This window comes from Pseudocercospora fijiensis (genome assembly GCF_000340215.1).
Source record: "Pseudocercospora fijiensis CIRAD86 unplaced genomic scaffold MYCFIscaffold_4, whole genome shotgun sequence".
NCBI lineage: Eukaryota > Fungi > Ascomycota > Dothideomycetes > Mycosphaerellales > Mycosphaerellaceae > Pseudocercospora > Pseudocercospora fijiensis.
Genome location: NW_006921535.1, coordinates 2,361,878 through 2,374,094, shown reverse-complemented (window position 1 = coordinate 2,374,094; position 12,217 = coordinate 2,361,878). Strand labels below are relative to the sequence as shown.

At 53.1% G+C, this 12,217-nt stretch overlaps 6 protein-coding genes across 6 annotated transcripts; 4 read left to right on the top strand and 2 right to left on the bottom strand.

Moving 5' to 3' along the window:
• The first annotated feature begins 323 nt into the window (after nucleotides 1-323).
• On the top strand, nucleotides 324-1,606 carry MYCFIDRAFT_215171 (uncharacterized protein). Its single transcript, XM_007928184.1, has 2 exons — nucleotides 324-821; nucleotides 875-1,606. Exons 1-2 carry the CDS (start codon nucleotides 468-470, stop codon nucleotides 1,244-1,246), a joined length of 726 nt encoding a protein of 241 aa, XP_007926375.1. The 5' UTR covers nucleotides 324-467; the 3' UTR covers nucleotides 1,247-1,606.
• A 574-nt stretch (nucleotides 1,607-2,180) lies between these two features.
• Nucleotides 2,181-4,630, top strand: MYCFIDRAFT_164292 (uncharacterized protein). The gene has a single exon (XM_007928183.1). The coding sequence runs from the start codon at nucleotides 2,490-2,492 to the stop codon at nucleotides 4,551-4,553; it is 2,064 nt and encodes a 687-aa protein (XP_007926374.1). The 5' UTR covers nucleotides 2,181-2,489; the 3' UTR covers nucleotides 4,554-4,630.
• A 384-nt stretch (nucleotides 4,631-5,014) lies between these two features.
• MYCFIDRAFT_80594 (uncharacterized protein) lies at nucleotides 5,015-8,232 on the bottom strand (the record flags this gene model as incomplete). Its single annotated transcript, XM_007927813.1, has 2 exons — nucleotides 5,015-8,133; nucleotides 8,184-8,232. The coding sequence occupies 2 exons, from the start codon at nucleotides 8,230-8,232 to the stop codon at nucleotides 5,015-5,017; spliced, it is 3,168 nt and encodes a 1,055-aa protein (XP_007926004.1).
• A 354-nt stretch (nucleotides 8,233-8,586) lies between these two features.
• On the top strand, nucleotides 8,587-8,820 carry MYCFIDRAFT_36377 (uncharacterized protein; the record flags this gene model as incomplete). The annotated part of the gene is made up of 2 exons (XM_007927563.1): nucleotides 8,587-8,649; nucleotides 8,698-8,820. The coding sequence occupies 2 exons, from the start codon at nucleotides 8,587-8,589 to the stop codon at nucleotides 8,818-8,820; spliced, it is 186 nt and encodes a 61-aa protein (XP_007925754.1).
• A 1,342-nt stretch (nucleotides 8,821-10,162) lies between these two features.
• On the bottom strand, nucleotides 10,163-10,876 carry MYCFIDRAFT_211225 (uncharacterized protein; the record flags this gene model as incomplete). Its single annotated transcript, XM_007928182.1, has 1 exon — nucleotides 10,163-10,876. A coding segment is annotated over one exon (235 nt), but the record flags the coding sequence as incomplete, so codon positions are not given.
• Nucleotides 10,877-11,108: 232 nt separating this feature from the next.
• Nucleotides 11,109-11,800, top strand: MYCFIDRAFT_203486 (uncharacterized protein). The gene has a single exon (XM_007928181.1). It carries the CDS (start codon nucleotides 11,216-11,218, stop codon nucleotides 11,630-11,632), a length of 417 nt encoding a protein of 138 aa, XP_007926372.1. The 5' UTR covers nucleotides 11,109-11,215; the 3' UTR covers nucleotides 11,633-11,800.
• Nucleotides 11,801-12,217: the final 417 nt, after the last annotated feature.

Here is a 12,217-nt window from a genome sequence, read left to right as displayed (position 1 = left end):
ATATATGCACAACTGCAGATATTAGATTATGGGTACGTCACCGATCTCAAGCAGACTGCTCTCTATATACAAGAGAGATCTCTCTGATCAACTGACTGCACTGCAGTAACAGAGCCTGCCATCGACGTCAACCGTTACCATTTGGTTGTCCTCGTGCCTCCACATTCGCTTTGATAATCACAAAAGAATTGCCAAGACAAGAGCGCCATTGCCAAGCTGTACTGATGCTTATACAAAGAACTCGTCTTTGTGACTGACGTCGCCATTCGGCTACCTGCTGGAACAGGAACCTGGAAAAATGTGAACAGGGTCCGCGTGCGGTTGGCGCTGTGTCTTTGACTGAAGTCATTCCCATTGACATCAACTACCTCGGGCTGATACCAAAATCATAACGTCTCGAGACCATCGCAAGTATCTATTGCACATTGCGCACTGCTCCCCCAACCCGTGCAACCATCGACGCCAACATGCTCGCCAAAACACTCGCTTTGGTCGCCCTGGCGCTTTCCGTCTCCGCTCAGGACGACGGCGACTCGAGCACATCTCTAGCCATCCCCGGCACTTCTACTACTGCAACTACACCTCCCTCAGCTTTTAGTGGTGTCAGCAGCACAGCTCGCAGCAGCAGCACGTTCCGAAGCGGGCGAGCAACCACCACTGCGCCGTCGGTCTCTGCTCAGACTACCATCACAGGCATTGTTGGCTCCTACTCATCCGGCTTTGCAGCTTCAATCGTTGCCGCAGACCCATGTGAGACGACTCTCGCCATGCAATGCACCGATATGGACGAGTACTATTGCTCTCAAGCACCAAATGTCGTGGTTCGTGTTCTCGTTTCCACTCGGTCATGTTCATGCTTGCTAACCTCTCACAGCTCACCGTTACCCAAGGCCCGTCCAAGTACGAATACAGCTACTCGACTCGCACTGGCGGCGGTGTGCTCTCCTTGGCGCAGAGCTGTGCGCTGGACTACGAGTCTTCCACTATTAAGCAGGCAGTCTGCAGTGCTGTCATTTCTATTTCTGCTGGTCGCACCAAGACCCAGTCCTCGACTGTTGAGACTTTGACGGCGAGTCCAGTGTTCAATATCAAGGAGATTCCGATCACTGCTGGCGCAGAGAAGTTGCCGAGTGCTGGGGCTAGCTGTACTGCTACTGAGGAGGAAGGAGCTGCAGCGACCCAAGTCAGCCAGGTGTACAAGGTTCTCGTGCCAGTTGGGATGGCGGTGGTTGGCGCGTTGTTGTAGGATCCGGTGGGCGAGAAGATCTCAATCAGAAATGTAGTATGTCAAGCGTGATGCGTGTCACATTCCAGAGCGAATGCCGAGTCCAGCCATACATATGGGAGTTGTTGGATTGCCGCTTGGTGTCTGATCGTCGAAATAATGTGAGTCGTTGACTGGCGCCTTTCAGTACTATGAATTATTGTGGATCGTTGTGATTGATGTTGAACTGCTTTTGATACCGCGTCTTTCGTATGGATCGAATGTCATGTGATCGTCTAGTCAAGCTGGGTTCTGCGTTCTGCGTGGGCGTGCTCGGTACGGCATCAGCATCATCCACTCGAGTGCTCTCACCCCATCCAGGCAGCACAGTCGATACATCACAATCTGCGTCGTTTTCCTGTCCAAAGCTGACCGGCGGAGCAAAGAGCACCACCAGACATATTGTAGTTGTTTGCTGCGTTGGAACGTCATTGCTACCCGAGCTTCATCGCCATCGGCACACCGCACTTGCTTCGCGCCGACACGGCCACCACACGCCGACCTCGAGCAAGACGGCGGCGGCGGGAGGCTGTTTCGGCACAATGTCCCAGCAACAGCAGCAGCAGGCTATCGATCCGGCCTTGCGCTCGACTCCCAGCGACAGCAAGCCGCCACCGCTGCACTACCAGCAACAACCACCGCCCCAGTTCTCCGCTCCGCCCGCGAAACTGAACACCTACCCAACATCACCACCACAGCCTTACTACCAGTATCCGACGCCGCAGACTCATACACCGCACGCGCCTGGAACTGGCGCGACAAGCTCAGCTAGTCACAGCAATCAGACAAGTCCACAGAATGCCGGCGTCGCGTACGGGGAGCTCAATGAGGAACAAGGCGGCGAGCATAGGTATGTCTAGATGGCACCCCTGAATCAAGATTATACTGATCCATATGTCTTCGCAGCCCCGATGATGGCAATGCGGCGACCGGCGAAGACCCTAAGCGACCGCGAGCCTGCGAAGCATGCCGCGGGTTGAAAGTCCGCTGCGACCAAGACCCAGCCCATCCAGAACTACCATGCCGACGATGCGCAAAGGCAGGCCGACAGTGCATCATCACTGCTCCCAGTAGGAAGCGGCAGAAGAAAGCAGATAGCAGGGTGGCTGAGCTCGAGAAGAAGCTCGATGCTTTGACGGCAGTCTTACAGCAGCAACAGCAAGCTGGTCAGAGCCAACAGCCTCAGTATGGACCGCCTTACGCGAATGCTGCGCCAACTGCACAAATGGCACAGCAATATGCGCAGCAATATGGGCCGCCGGGTGGCTCCGCTCCAAGTCCGATGCAACCCTCGGCCGCTTCTATGCAGCCGCCTCAGAAGCGTAGACGTACGGAGGAGGATACGCAACAGACCCCATCTCTGGATGGATATCGCGAGCAGAATACTGCTGACAGCTCGCGATATCAAGGCAAAGCAGATGCGAACAAGCTCCCGCAAACTCAAGATTCCTGGGGCCCAAATGCTGACATGATGCGCTACCTCACACACAGGTCGCCGGAAGAATTCATGAATCGGATCAATTCTCTCGTCAACCCGGACGTAGGAGTGTCCATCTTCAACCGCTACGTTACCAAGATGTCGCCACATATGCCGGCGGTTGTCTTCCCACCGGGCACAACAGCCGAGCAGGTGTGGAAAGAGAAGCCCATTCTCTATGTGTGCATCCTCTCGGCTGGTTCTTCAGGCATATTGCACCCAGATACATGCAAGCAGCTGTCACGCGAGACTATACGAGCTTTGGCAGATTGTGTCGTCTGCAACGGCGCGAAATCTCTGGAACTTATCCAAGCGATGCAAGTCGTTGCGTTATGGTATAAGCCACCAGAGAAGGCGGAGCAAACGAACTTCTACCAAATCATCCATATGGCAGCAGTCATGGCCATCGATATAGGCCTGGGCAAGCGATTCAATGCATCCAAAGCCAGGCGAGGTTTTGGCGGCCCTCATTCTGATTACGCTCCTGGTCCACACCTTATGCTCCCGATCAACTCGGACACGATCGAAGCACGCCGCGCTTGGCTCGGCTGTTACTACCTCTGCGCAAGCGCTTCAATGGTGCTCCGCCGGCCCAATCTCGTGCACTGGACCAAATACATGCAAGAATGTGTTGACATTCTGGAAACCAGCTCGGAAGCCATGCCGTCTGACAAGCTCTTCTGCCAGCACATCAAGATCCAGCACATATGCGAAGAAGTTAGTGTGCAGTTCTTGATGGACGATAGCACAGCCAGTATCAGCATAACCGATCCGAAGGTCACATACACCCTCAACGTGCTCGAGAACGACCTCAAGAAGTGGAGCGAGAACATCCCGACAGAGCTCAAGTCGCACTCGGGCTTGAGATTTTTCGAGCATGTTGCAAGCTTGTATTTGCACGAGATCGCCCTGCATTTCAACCACAATATCGACGACTTCCGCCTACCGTTTACTGAGGAGTCGCTCAAGTCTGTCAACAACAGCACCGAGAAGCTCACGCAAAACCAAATTGCAGCACTCGAGGCCTGCCGAAACGCTGCTCACGGATTGCTGAACCATATGCTCAGCTTCGACGTCGATACAGTCAAGGTGCTACCAATGCTGATATTCTTCGTCCGCTGCACGTATGCGATTGTCATCTTGATCAAGATGCATGTTGCTATCACGACACCAGGCAGCGAGATCTCGAAGATGATGACTACCGACGATATCAACGCCGATTACTATCTCGATGGACTTCTGAATATGTTCAGTCACGTGGCCGGCGAGGAAGAATTTCGACCCCACCCGAAGATCTTGCGCATCCTGTCTGTGCTCAAAGACTGGTTCAAGAGACACAAAGAGAATGTAGCTGCTCAGTCACGGGGCGAGCAGCTACCACATCCGCCGACCTCAAACCAACAGGAGGCTCAGAATGGCGTCAATAGCGGGCAGTATAGTCAGACCCCACTTCACATGCTGTCACAGGTCGCCACTGCCAATCAGCCCCCTCAGCAGCAAGGACAGAATTCAGCACAAGGAGAGTGGACCTTCAATACGCCGTTCCCCGTCGAGTATGGGCGCACTCCCCACCCAGATCATCCTGACAGCCGCTTTCCGATTAACGCACAGCAGCAGCAATCCAGCACGTACCCCCCGACGCCGGATCCCGGTGCTGATGGATTTGATCCAGCGACGAATCCCTGGCTCTGGGGTTCCAACTTCCAACAAGCCATGAATCTCAATCTGGCAGCAATGGAGGGTATCAGTGGTGGTGGTATGGATGGCTTGTTCCTGGGAGATGGATTTGGCTTCAATGTAGAATTTCAATAGGCTTAGGAACGGTCCAAGATATTATCACATCGCGGACTACACATAAAAGCTAATAGACGTGCATTTCACGGTCTCTCACACTCGCTTCTCGGAAGTCAAACAGTCTCGCATGGAGCTGCGACTGTGCCGCGTGACGCCCAGCTGGAGCACGTTGACGGAGCGATTGCACCATTCCGCACGAGCGTGGAGTCGTACATGTACAATATTACCAGCACCACTCCACTTTCAATAGGGGACATATGTGCCACAGCACTATGTCTTGAATGCTTGCTGGTCTCATACAGCGTGATTTCGTACTTTTCCACTACTTGGTCAACACTGACCTATTTATGAAACCCGTAGGAGATCAGGATCAGAGCCACCATGGAAAAGAGGGCTATGAGCAATGCGAGAGCGCGACTCGAAGCGGCATTATTGGGAAGTTTTCATGGTCGTTACTCTTTCATTCACATACGCTACGTCTACGTACTTTCATCAGGAGGACTCAGCCTCGATATGCCGCTGCCAAATCTGCTAGATCCTGCGAACCTGACACTCTTGGCCGTCCCACCTGCAGCTGTCGATCTACCAAATACACTGCTCCTCAGTGCGGATGGCGGCGCTTTGGCGGGAGTATTGCTGATCCCGCCAGCACGTAGCTTGCGCGCGAAAGGTGTGATCTGCGGCGTCAGGCCTTGGAAGATGTCCTGTTCTCCGCCATCTTCAACTTCCCGCTCAGATCGCGCGTTCGTCAGCGGATCAGGTGTTGTGACGAAGTAGCCTGGATCAAAAGTCATGGGCGTGACGTGAGCTGGAGTTGGTAAAGGCTTGAAGCGAGCTGTTTTTCTTGAGCGAGATGGTGTTCGCATGTACGCAGGTGTTGCAGATGCGACTGGAGGAGAGCTGTTAAAAGCTGGTCTCTCGGCGGATCGAGCTGCAGCACGGCTAGCAGGGCGAAGGCTAGGGCTTTCAACCTCACTCCTGCGCACCCCATCAGCCTTCGCGGCCTTCAGCTGAGCCGCTTGCGATGCCCAGTGCCGAATCATATTCTTGATATGCTGATCGCGATTTCTCGCCCAAAGCGCATCTGCAGTCTCTCTGCGCCGAGCGGCAGTGAAGGTGACCCATTGTACTCGCTTGAGCGCGGTAGCAAGAAGGGATAAGTCAGATTCTTGTCTGAAGACCATGGCTTGTTCTTCGATGGCAGACAAATCTGCCCGTTGATTCACGAGCGCCGACAGGGCTGATCCAAGCAGCTTCTCCTGGTCTATGGCCATTGCTCGAATCTTGAGTTCCTGAAGTTGTGCCGTCTTGTCGCGCATCTTGTCGAATGCATCTGTGCCGATGGCAAAAAGCCTTGCACTGGCTCGTGTCTCTGCTTCGCCCTGCATGGCCTGAATCTCTGCACATCGATGCTGCATTTTCGAGAAGCATTGCCGGACAAGGCGCAATTTGATCTGTGCCCTGACCTGCGCGTATGCATCTCTTCGGCGACTATGTTGGTGCTCCTCCGTCCGTTCACGCCAGAGACGAATAGTACGAGTGGCGAGACAGTAGAAGCGAGCATCAACTGCCCACTTCGCGAGCATCCTTGCGTGTGCGGTTTGCTCCTTCCAGACATCCAATACACTGGGCAAGGTTCTGCTGTTAGCAAACTCGACTGCCGCTCGTTCAGCATCTTCTTGTTGTCGAAGTGCCAAATTTAGGCGCACCATTCCTGATCTCAAGGTTCGTCTGCGTTGATTTGCCGCAAGGGTCGTGGCCGCCTGCTTGAGTGTTGCTTGTCTTGTCTGCAGTTTGCAATACCAAGCATTCATAATCCGAGCCAACAGATTGCCATTCTGTCTTCGCTGGAAGTCTCTCAATCGTGTCTGCAGGACCCATTTGTACAGGTTCTCCGCAAGCACCCGCTCATCAATGCGTTGCCCAAGTGCTCTGCAACGCAACGCATCGTTCCAGCTCGTCCAAGCTGACTGCAAAATTCGCTTTCGATCTGCTTCGGCAGCTTGACGTGAAAACTTGAAGTTCAATTGCCACACGCCTAGTGCTTTGCGTTTAAGATCTAGATCGACCTTCGAAGCAACAGTCTTCTTCCCCGGAGTCAATTTCGCACGAAGCTGCAGAGCACGGAAGCAATTGACCAGAGCAGTCCGACCATGATGATTTTCGGCAAGATGTACAGCTTCCTGCTGTGCGCGCGCAGCTTCTGCGACTCGGTTGAATCCTAGGCTGAGCAGTTTTCTGTTTCTGAAATTGTCTGCTTTTGATGTCTGAAGGCGAACAGCCTGCAAGCGCGTCTGCAGAGTATGCAGCACACCAAGCTCTTTCCTCTCCTGCAGCAAATCTGGCAGTCGCCGTTCACGAAATGTTAGTCTGAGATACTGCAAATACTTCTTCGTGACGGTCTCCTCGAAGTGTGCCGTCGCTTGCTCTCCAGCTAATGCTCGATGATTTTGCTGATCGCGCCAAAGCTTAAGATACTTGCGACTCAAGACACGCCGAGCCTTCGTCACATTCTCGACGGTGATCTTGCGCCACTTGTGGAAGTATCTCACTCGAAGAATTACTTGTTTCGCATTTTGGATCGCCCGCCGCTGATACCTCAAGGCTTCGAGCCAGTGGCTAAAACCCTTGTACAACAGGCTGGAATCGCGCTTGCGCAGCAGCTTGGCAGCTTTAGCTTCGAGAGACAGAATGCGCTGCTGCTCTCGCGCCTGGGCTTCCCGTTCCAATCGTTCTGCGTCGAGGATGCGCTGTCGTTCTTCCCTTCTGGCGATCAGAGTCGCAAGAAGGGTGTCCAGAGAGTCTTTCAGCAGCTTGCGTCGATCAAAATTTGCAGCAAAGGCCCATGCCTGAGCATGAGCAGATTGCAGCGCAAGTGCCTGATCATGCCAAACATGCAAATAACGTCTCATGGTGCGAACGTTGGTAGTCTCATAGAAAGCTTCGGCATGCTGCTCGAGTTGGGTCTGCGAGACCTCAAAGAGAAGTGTAGGATTTCCCTCAGCTCCATAATCGGAAGTGTATGGCGGCGACGGCGATGTTTCCTGGAAGTGCTTGATGGCTGGTTGGCGAGTTTGATATCGATTCGAGCTGCTCGTAGACCTCGCGCGCTGAGGATGTCCGAAGTCACGGTTTCGTCGTGGGGGCTGACTCAATAGTCCTTGGTTGACTGGGTATGGAGAATCACGTCCCAGTTCCGAATGCTCGCTAAGCCATGTCTCTTCCAACTTTGCGTCGTCAAAAGAGACCCTTCGGTCCGGGCGATTCCTCGCCTTTCGTAGTGGCGTATGAGAGACTTTCAACGATCTTGTCTCTTCGTCGGCCGCTTCATCATACTCTTCATTCGACAAGACGGTTTCAATGCCTTGAGCAGCCAGCACACTCCTCAAGTGCTTGACCAGATCCACTCTCTGCCCAGCACTCTTGTCGCGTCTTGCGCTGTCGCCGATGGGAAACAGCCAGCGGAAGATGGTGTTGTCGCGACTCGTGTCCAATCCATGTTGCTCAAAGTGGCTGTGGTAGTGGGCGAAAAGCGCGGCGAAGATCGATCCTCGAGCTTTGGAGGCGGCAAGGCAGATTTGGTATAGTGTTTCGATTTCTGGCCGATGTTAGCATAGCTTGCGTAAGATGGGCATTGGATTGACATACGCTCGTTGGTCAGCTCGGGAAGCTCACGGTCGTCAGGGTATCCATTCATGTGAGAAATGGTGGAAGATGCTTCCGTCGGACGCGCTTCGAGTATTCTCGTGTCATCTGGTGCGGTCTTGCATGTGCGATATGTCTCTGGGCGTGATCGCGATGCTAATACATGCGCTGCGGAAATGCTGGTCGAGGAGCAATTGTGTTGTTGTATGCGCCTTGAATGCGACACGCGACTGCGACGACTTCACATTCTACGCCCTCGCGCTTTGTTGATTGTGGTTGCCCTCTTCGCGTGTGAGATCGGCGCCTCCCGCTAGCGCCGATCAGCTGCGAGCCAATGAACACGACGGAATGGAAATGCTTTCTTTCACTTAAGCCCAAACGTCTCGTTCACTTGATCCAGGTCAGCATGCCAGGCAGGACGAGGCCCATCGAGAAGTTCGCCGAAGCAACGGCCAAATGCTCAGCGGAGGTGAGTGTGACCGTGCCCCTGCCGTCTTCCGCTGCTGATGCAGAACAGGGTGCGGTGTATGGAAAGTGCGTGGCAATGAATTATCAGAACGTCAAGAAGGACCTGTGTGCGAGAGAATTCATGGCACTGAAAGACTGCTACATTGTATGCCAAACCTATCGCATCGTCTGAGTCTTGCTGACAAATCTATAGAAAGCAGCTGGAAGAAGGTCGTAACGGCATTCAAACGAACATGCCACAACGGCAAAGCTCTACCAGCGATTGAGTAAATCCACAAGACTTGTTGTGCTGTAGAGAAGCACGATGTACTGTCGATGCCTCCCCAAGAACTTGACGTCGCTCCACCTTCTGAGACCACCCCGCGGCGTTATGATCGCATCTTCCAACAATGAGCTGTACGGCTTCCTCAGGACTACACTGTCAACATATTCCGCCACCATTGGACGAGCCAGATCAAAAGTAGCAGGATAGCCCACAATAGCACTATGATCATCAGGGCATCCAAGACGATGAACTTGCTGTCCCCATGGTCTTCCAGTGCGAAAATTCTCCATCCTTGAATACCCATCCTCCTGCGCCGCATGAACAGCAAGACCGCCCACATGCAAGCTCCAAGATCTATCAATCCACTTCCGAATATGTCCATCTTGAGATCGTCGATTGTTGACAGCCAGTATACCGCTGCTAGACAGGTAGTGGCCTGCAAAGCTAAAGTCGTCACATAGGCCATGAGTACCGCCGCGGAGAATTTGCGGTACGACTCTCGTTCATATATTGGTGGAGGGATCAACAGTCTTCGACATAGAGAGCATTCGTTGAATCGCGCAACGACCGCTCCTGCGCATACACTGCAAAATCCATGTCCGCAAGGAAGACAGTAGCCGCCACTAATTTCTAAGTCCAGGAAGTCGTCGTAGCATATTGGGCATTCGCCGGCGCCTTCCACGACATCCAGAGTCTCGAGAAACCTCTTTTTCTTCGACAATGTGGACTGCGGTCGCGGATCAACGGTGAAGGAGCTGCGGATGATGAAACGATAAATTGTCCTGTACACCATGGAGCAGGAGGCGACAACAAATTCCATAGCGATGGTGAGGTATTGAGCGGCTTCTGTATTGATATAGACGTCTGGAGTGCTGATGAGATGCTGCGTTACAGTGGAGAGAAGACGTGGAGAGCGAGGGGGTAACATGAAGGCGTCCAACGCAATCCATCCGTGCCTGCTTGAAGCTCACTGTCCAAGGAAGGTTCGCCTTGTACAACCAGCGAGACTTCCTTCCCTATCACCACAGCCCTCGAACATCAGCTTCACGCTGTACCTTATCGATCGACGACCTATGCTTCCAACGGCACCCTTGGACGGAAGATGTTGGCAGAAGCACCTTCCTTGACCAGAAGTCACAATGTCTCAAGCTCAGAATAAGCGATAGGTATGTATTTTGGATTCTCAAATTGACGGAGACACTGAATGTGAAGGCTTGGAGCTGATCGCGCACACCGCCACCATGTCTTTCAAGGCTACATCGCCGTGAAGTCACACAAGCTGTGTATCCCCTCTCGCAATATGGTATGAGAGGTTTCATCAAATCATGGATCACGGTGTCACTGTCTTGCATAGGAGGTGTCTCGCTCGAGACGCGACAGCCTGAGCCATGTCACTCGCCACCGTGAGACACTCTTCGCAGGCGAGCACTCACGCCATAGAAGAGCAAAATGCCCCCGATGCCTCGAGAAGATGATCACAACCAACACAGCCATTCCATAACTCATGTACTCACCACTCTGTCGGACCGTTTTGCATATCAAACATTACGGTTCTCTGCTTGCCAACATGAGGGACCTTCAAGAACAGCTCGACCACTCCGAGGGTCAATTATACACTGAACTAAGGAGCGATGCAACATCAATCGTGTCAGAAGATTTGCCATTATCGCCTACCACGACTCAACGATCTGAAATAGCAGCCGCGTCCCCGTCAGATCCAACAACCAGTCAAGTGTGCCTAGAGACACACAGAGCAGAACAGCAAGTCAATACTGAGCCACAAAGCGCTTCGCATGATAGTAAGCTGGAAGCGCAACGGGTAGATTGGCGTGTGAGCTGGCTTGATGCGCTTGTAGATCCCAGTAGGGACTTGCCGTGGAGCGAGGAGGAGGGCGACAAGATCTTCGCACGTGGATGCGAAGAGTGGCGGAAAAGGAGTCTGGCTGCACTTGAAGGCCATGATCGGCTCTATGAGCTTTCAGTTTCGCCTGAAGCAGACGCCTTATCCTCGCAACATGAAGAAGCGGAGCTCCAAGCTCATCAAGGCACCAGCCAGGACGCTCAGTTCGATGCAGAAACACCTCCAGAGTCTCCAGACACCGCGAGTGAGCGAGATCTTTCCAAGCAGACTTGTGAAGTCCACAGCGCCCATTCTTACACACTGGTGCCTGAGCCTGTATGGGTTCAAGACTACAACGAACGTCGACCAACCACACCCAAGACACCTCAGGAGACGAACTTCGATGATGACGCCCAAATTTATGAAGCATACAGTCCGGAGAAGATCAGAGCACCTCCTAAGATGCGCTTCAGTCACGAACGAGATCTGCTCGACTTGCCTGAACTGCACCAATCGCCAAGCAACCGATCAGTAAACTCCGATGAGCATTCGGACATGTCCTCCCTCCAGTCTCCAGAACGCATGCTCTTTCTTCCCGATGACAGTGAAATTGGACGAGCGCGGTTGGACGATCCACCCACTTCAGCCTCTGAAACGACTTCCTTGTCAAATGCGACAACGATCATGGGAGAGGCGTCAGCTGATCGTACAGAAGAAAATGATCACGAACAGGCCCCGAGCGACGACAACGACGACGACGACGGTAGTGATTCCAGCTCTGCCGAGAATATGTTCATGGTTTCGGTGTTGCGGAGCGCCGTAGCCGCTGCAGGTGGACTTGCTGAGCTTCCAGATGTGTTCGTTTCTGATGATGAATGACAATGGAGAAAGATGAAGTCAGCGAACTCGAACTTGACTCTTAGTTCTGGCTGTCATTAGCGGATATCCGATCTGGCTATAGTAAGGAAACACTTTGTGAAAAAATGTATGTTGGGATCTATGTCTCGGTAGTTATGCCAGCAAAAATGCAATAACGCCGTCGCCATGCTCATGCAATCCACTGTTCAACCATTGTTTTGCAACTCTTTCCTGCGCACAAATCCCACTTTCCCTCAAAACATCCAGTGGATATAGGACAATAGGCTCTCCCTTCGTGATCGCGAAATCCAAGTCGCCCTTCGAATCAGCAGTCCGCGTCTCACAAGCGGTGACATCCATCACAGCCTGATCAGCCTCCAATCCAGAATTACTTTGGCTCAAAGTCATCGTAGCTCGCTTTGTCAATACGATCGTGGCTGCCACGATGACCCGGGACGACAGGCACGTGATGCTCGTTCCGGCTTTGACATGCATTGCCACAACAGGACAATGGCGTGGCGTGGCGTGGCGGGCGTGCATGGACTCAGCCTTGTCATCGGAGGGCTGACGTCGCACGACCTGCATCAGTGAAAGCGCATTGCTCAG

Coding starts and splice junctions, on each gene's coding strand:
- MYCFIDRAFT_203486 (XM_007928181.1), top strand. CDS start 11,216: ATGCGCTTCAGTCACGAACGAGATCTGCTCGACTTGCCTGAACTGCAC.
- MYCFIDRAFT_215171 (XM_007928184.1), top strand. CDS start 468: ATGCTCGCCAAAACACTCGCTTTGGTCGCCCTGGCGCTTTCCGTCTCC. Junction 822..874: donor CTCAAGCACCAAATGTCGTG/GTTCGTGTTCTC, acceptor AACCTCTCACAG/CTCACCGTTACCCAAGGCCC.
- MYCFIDRAFT_164292 (XM_007928183.1), top strand. CDS start 2,490: ATGGCACAGCAATATGCGCAGCAATATGGGCCGCCGGGTGGCTCCGCT.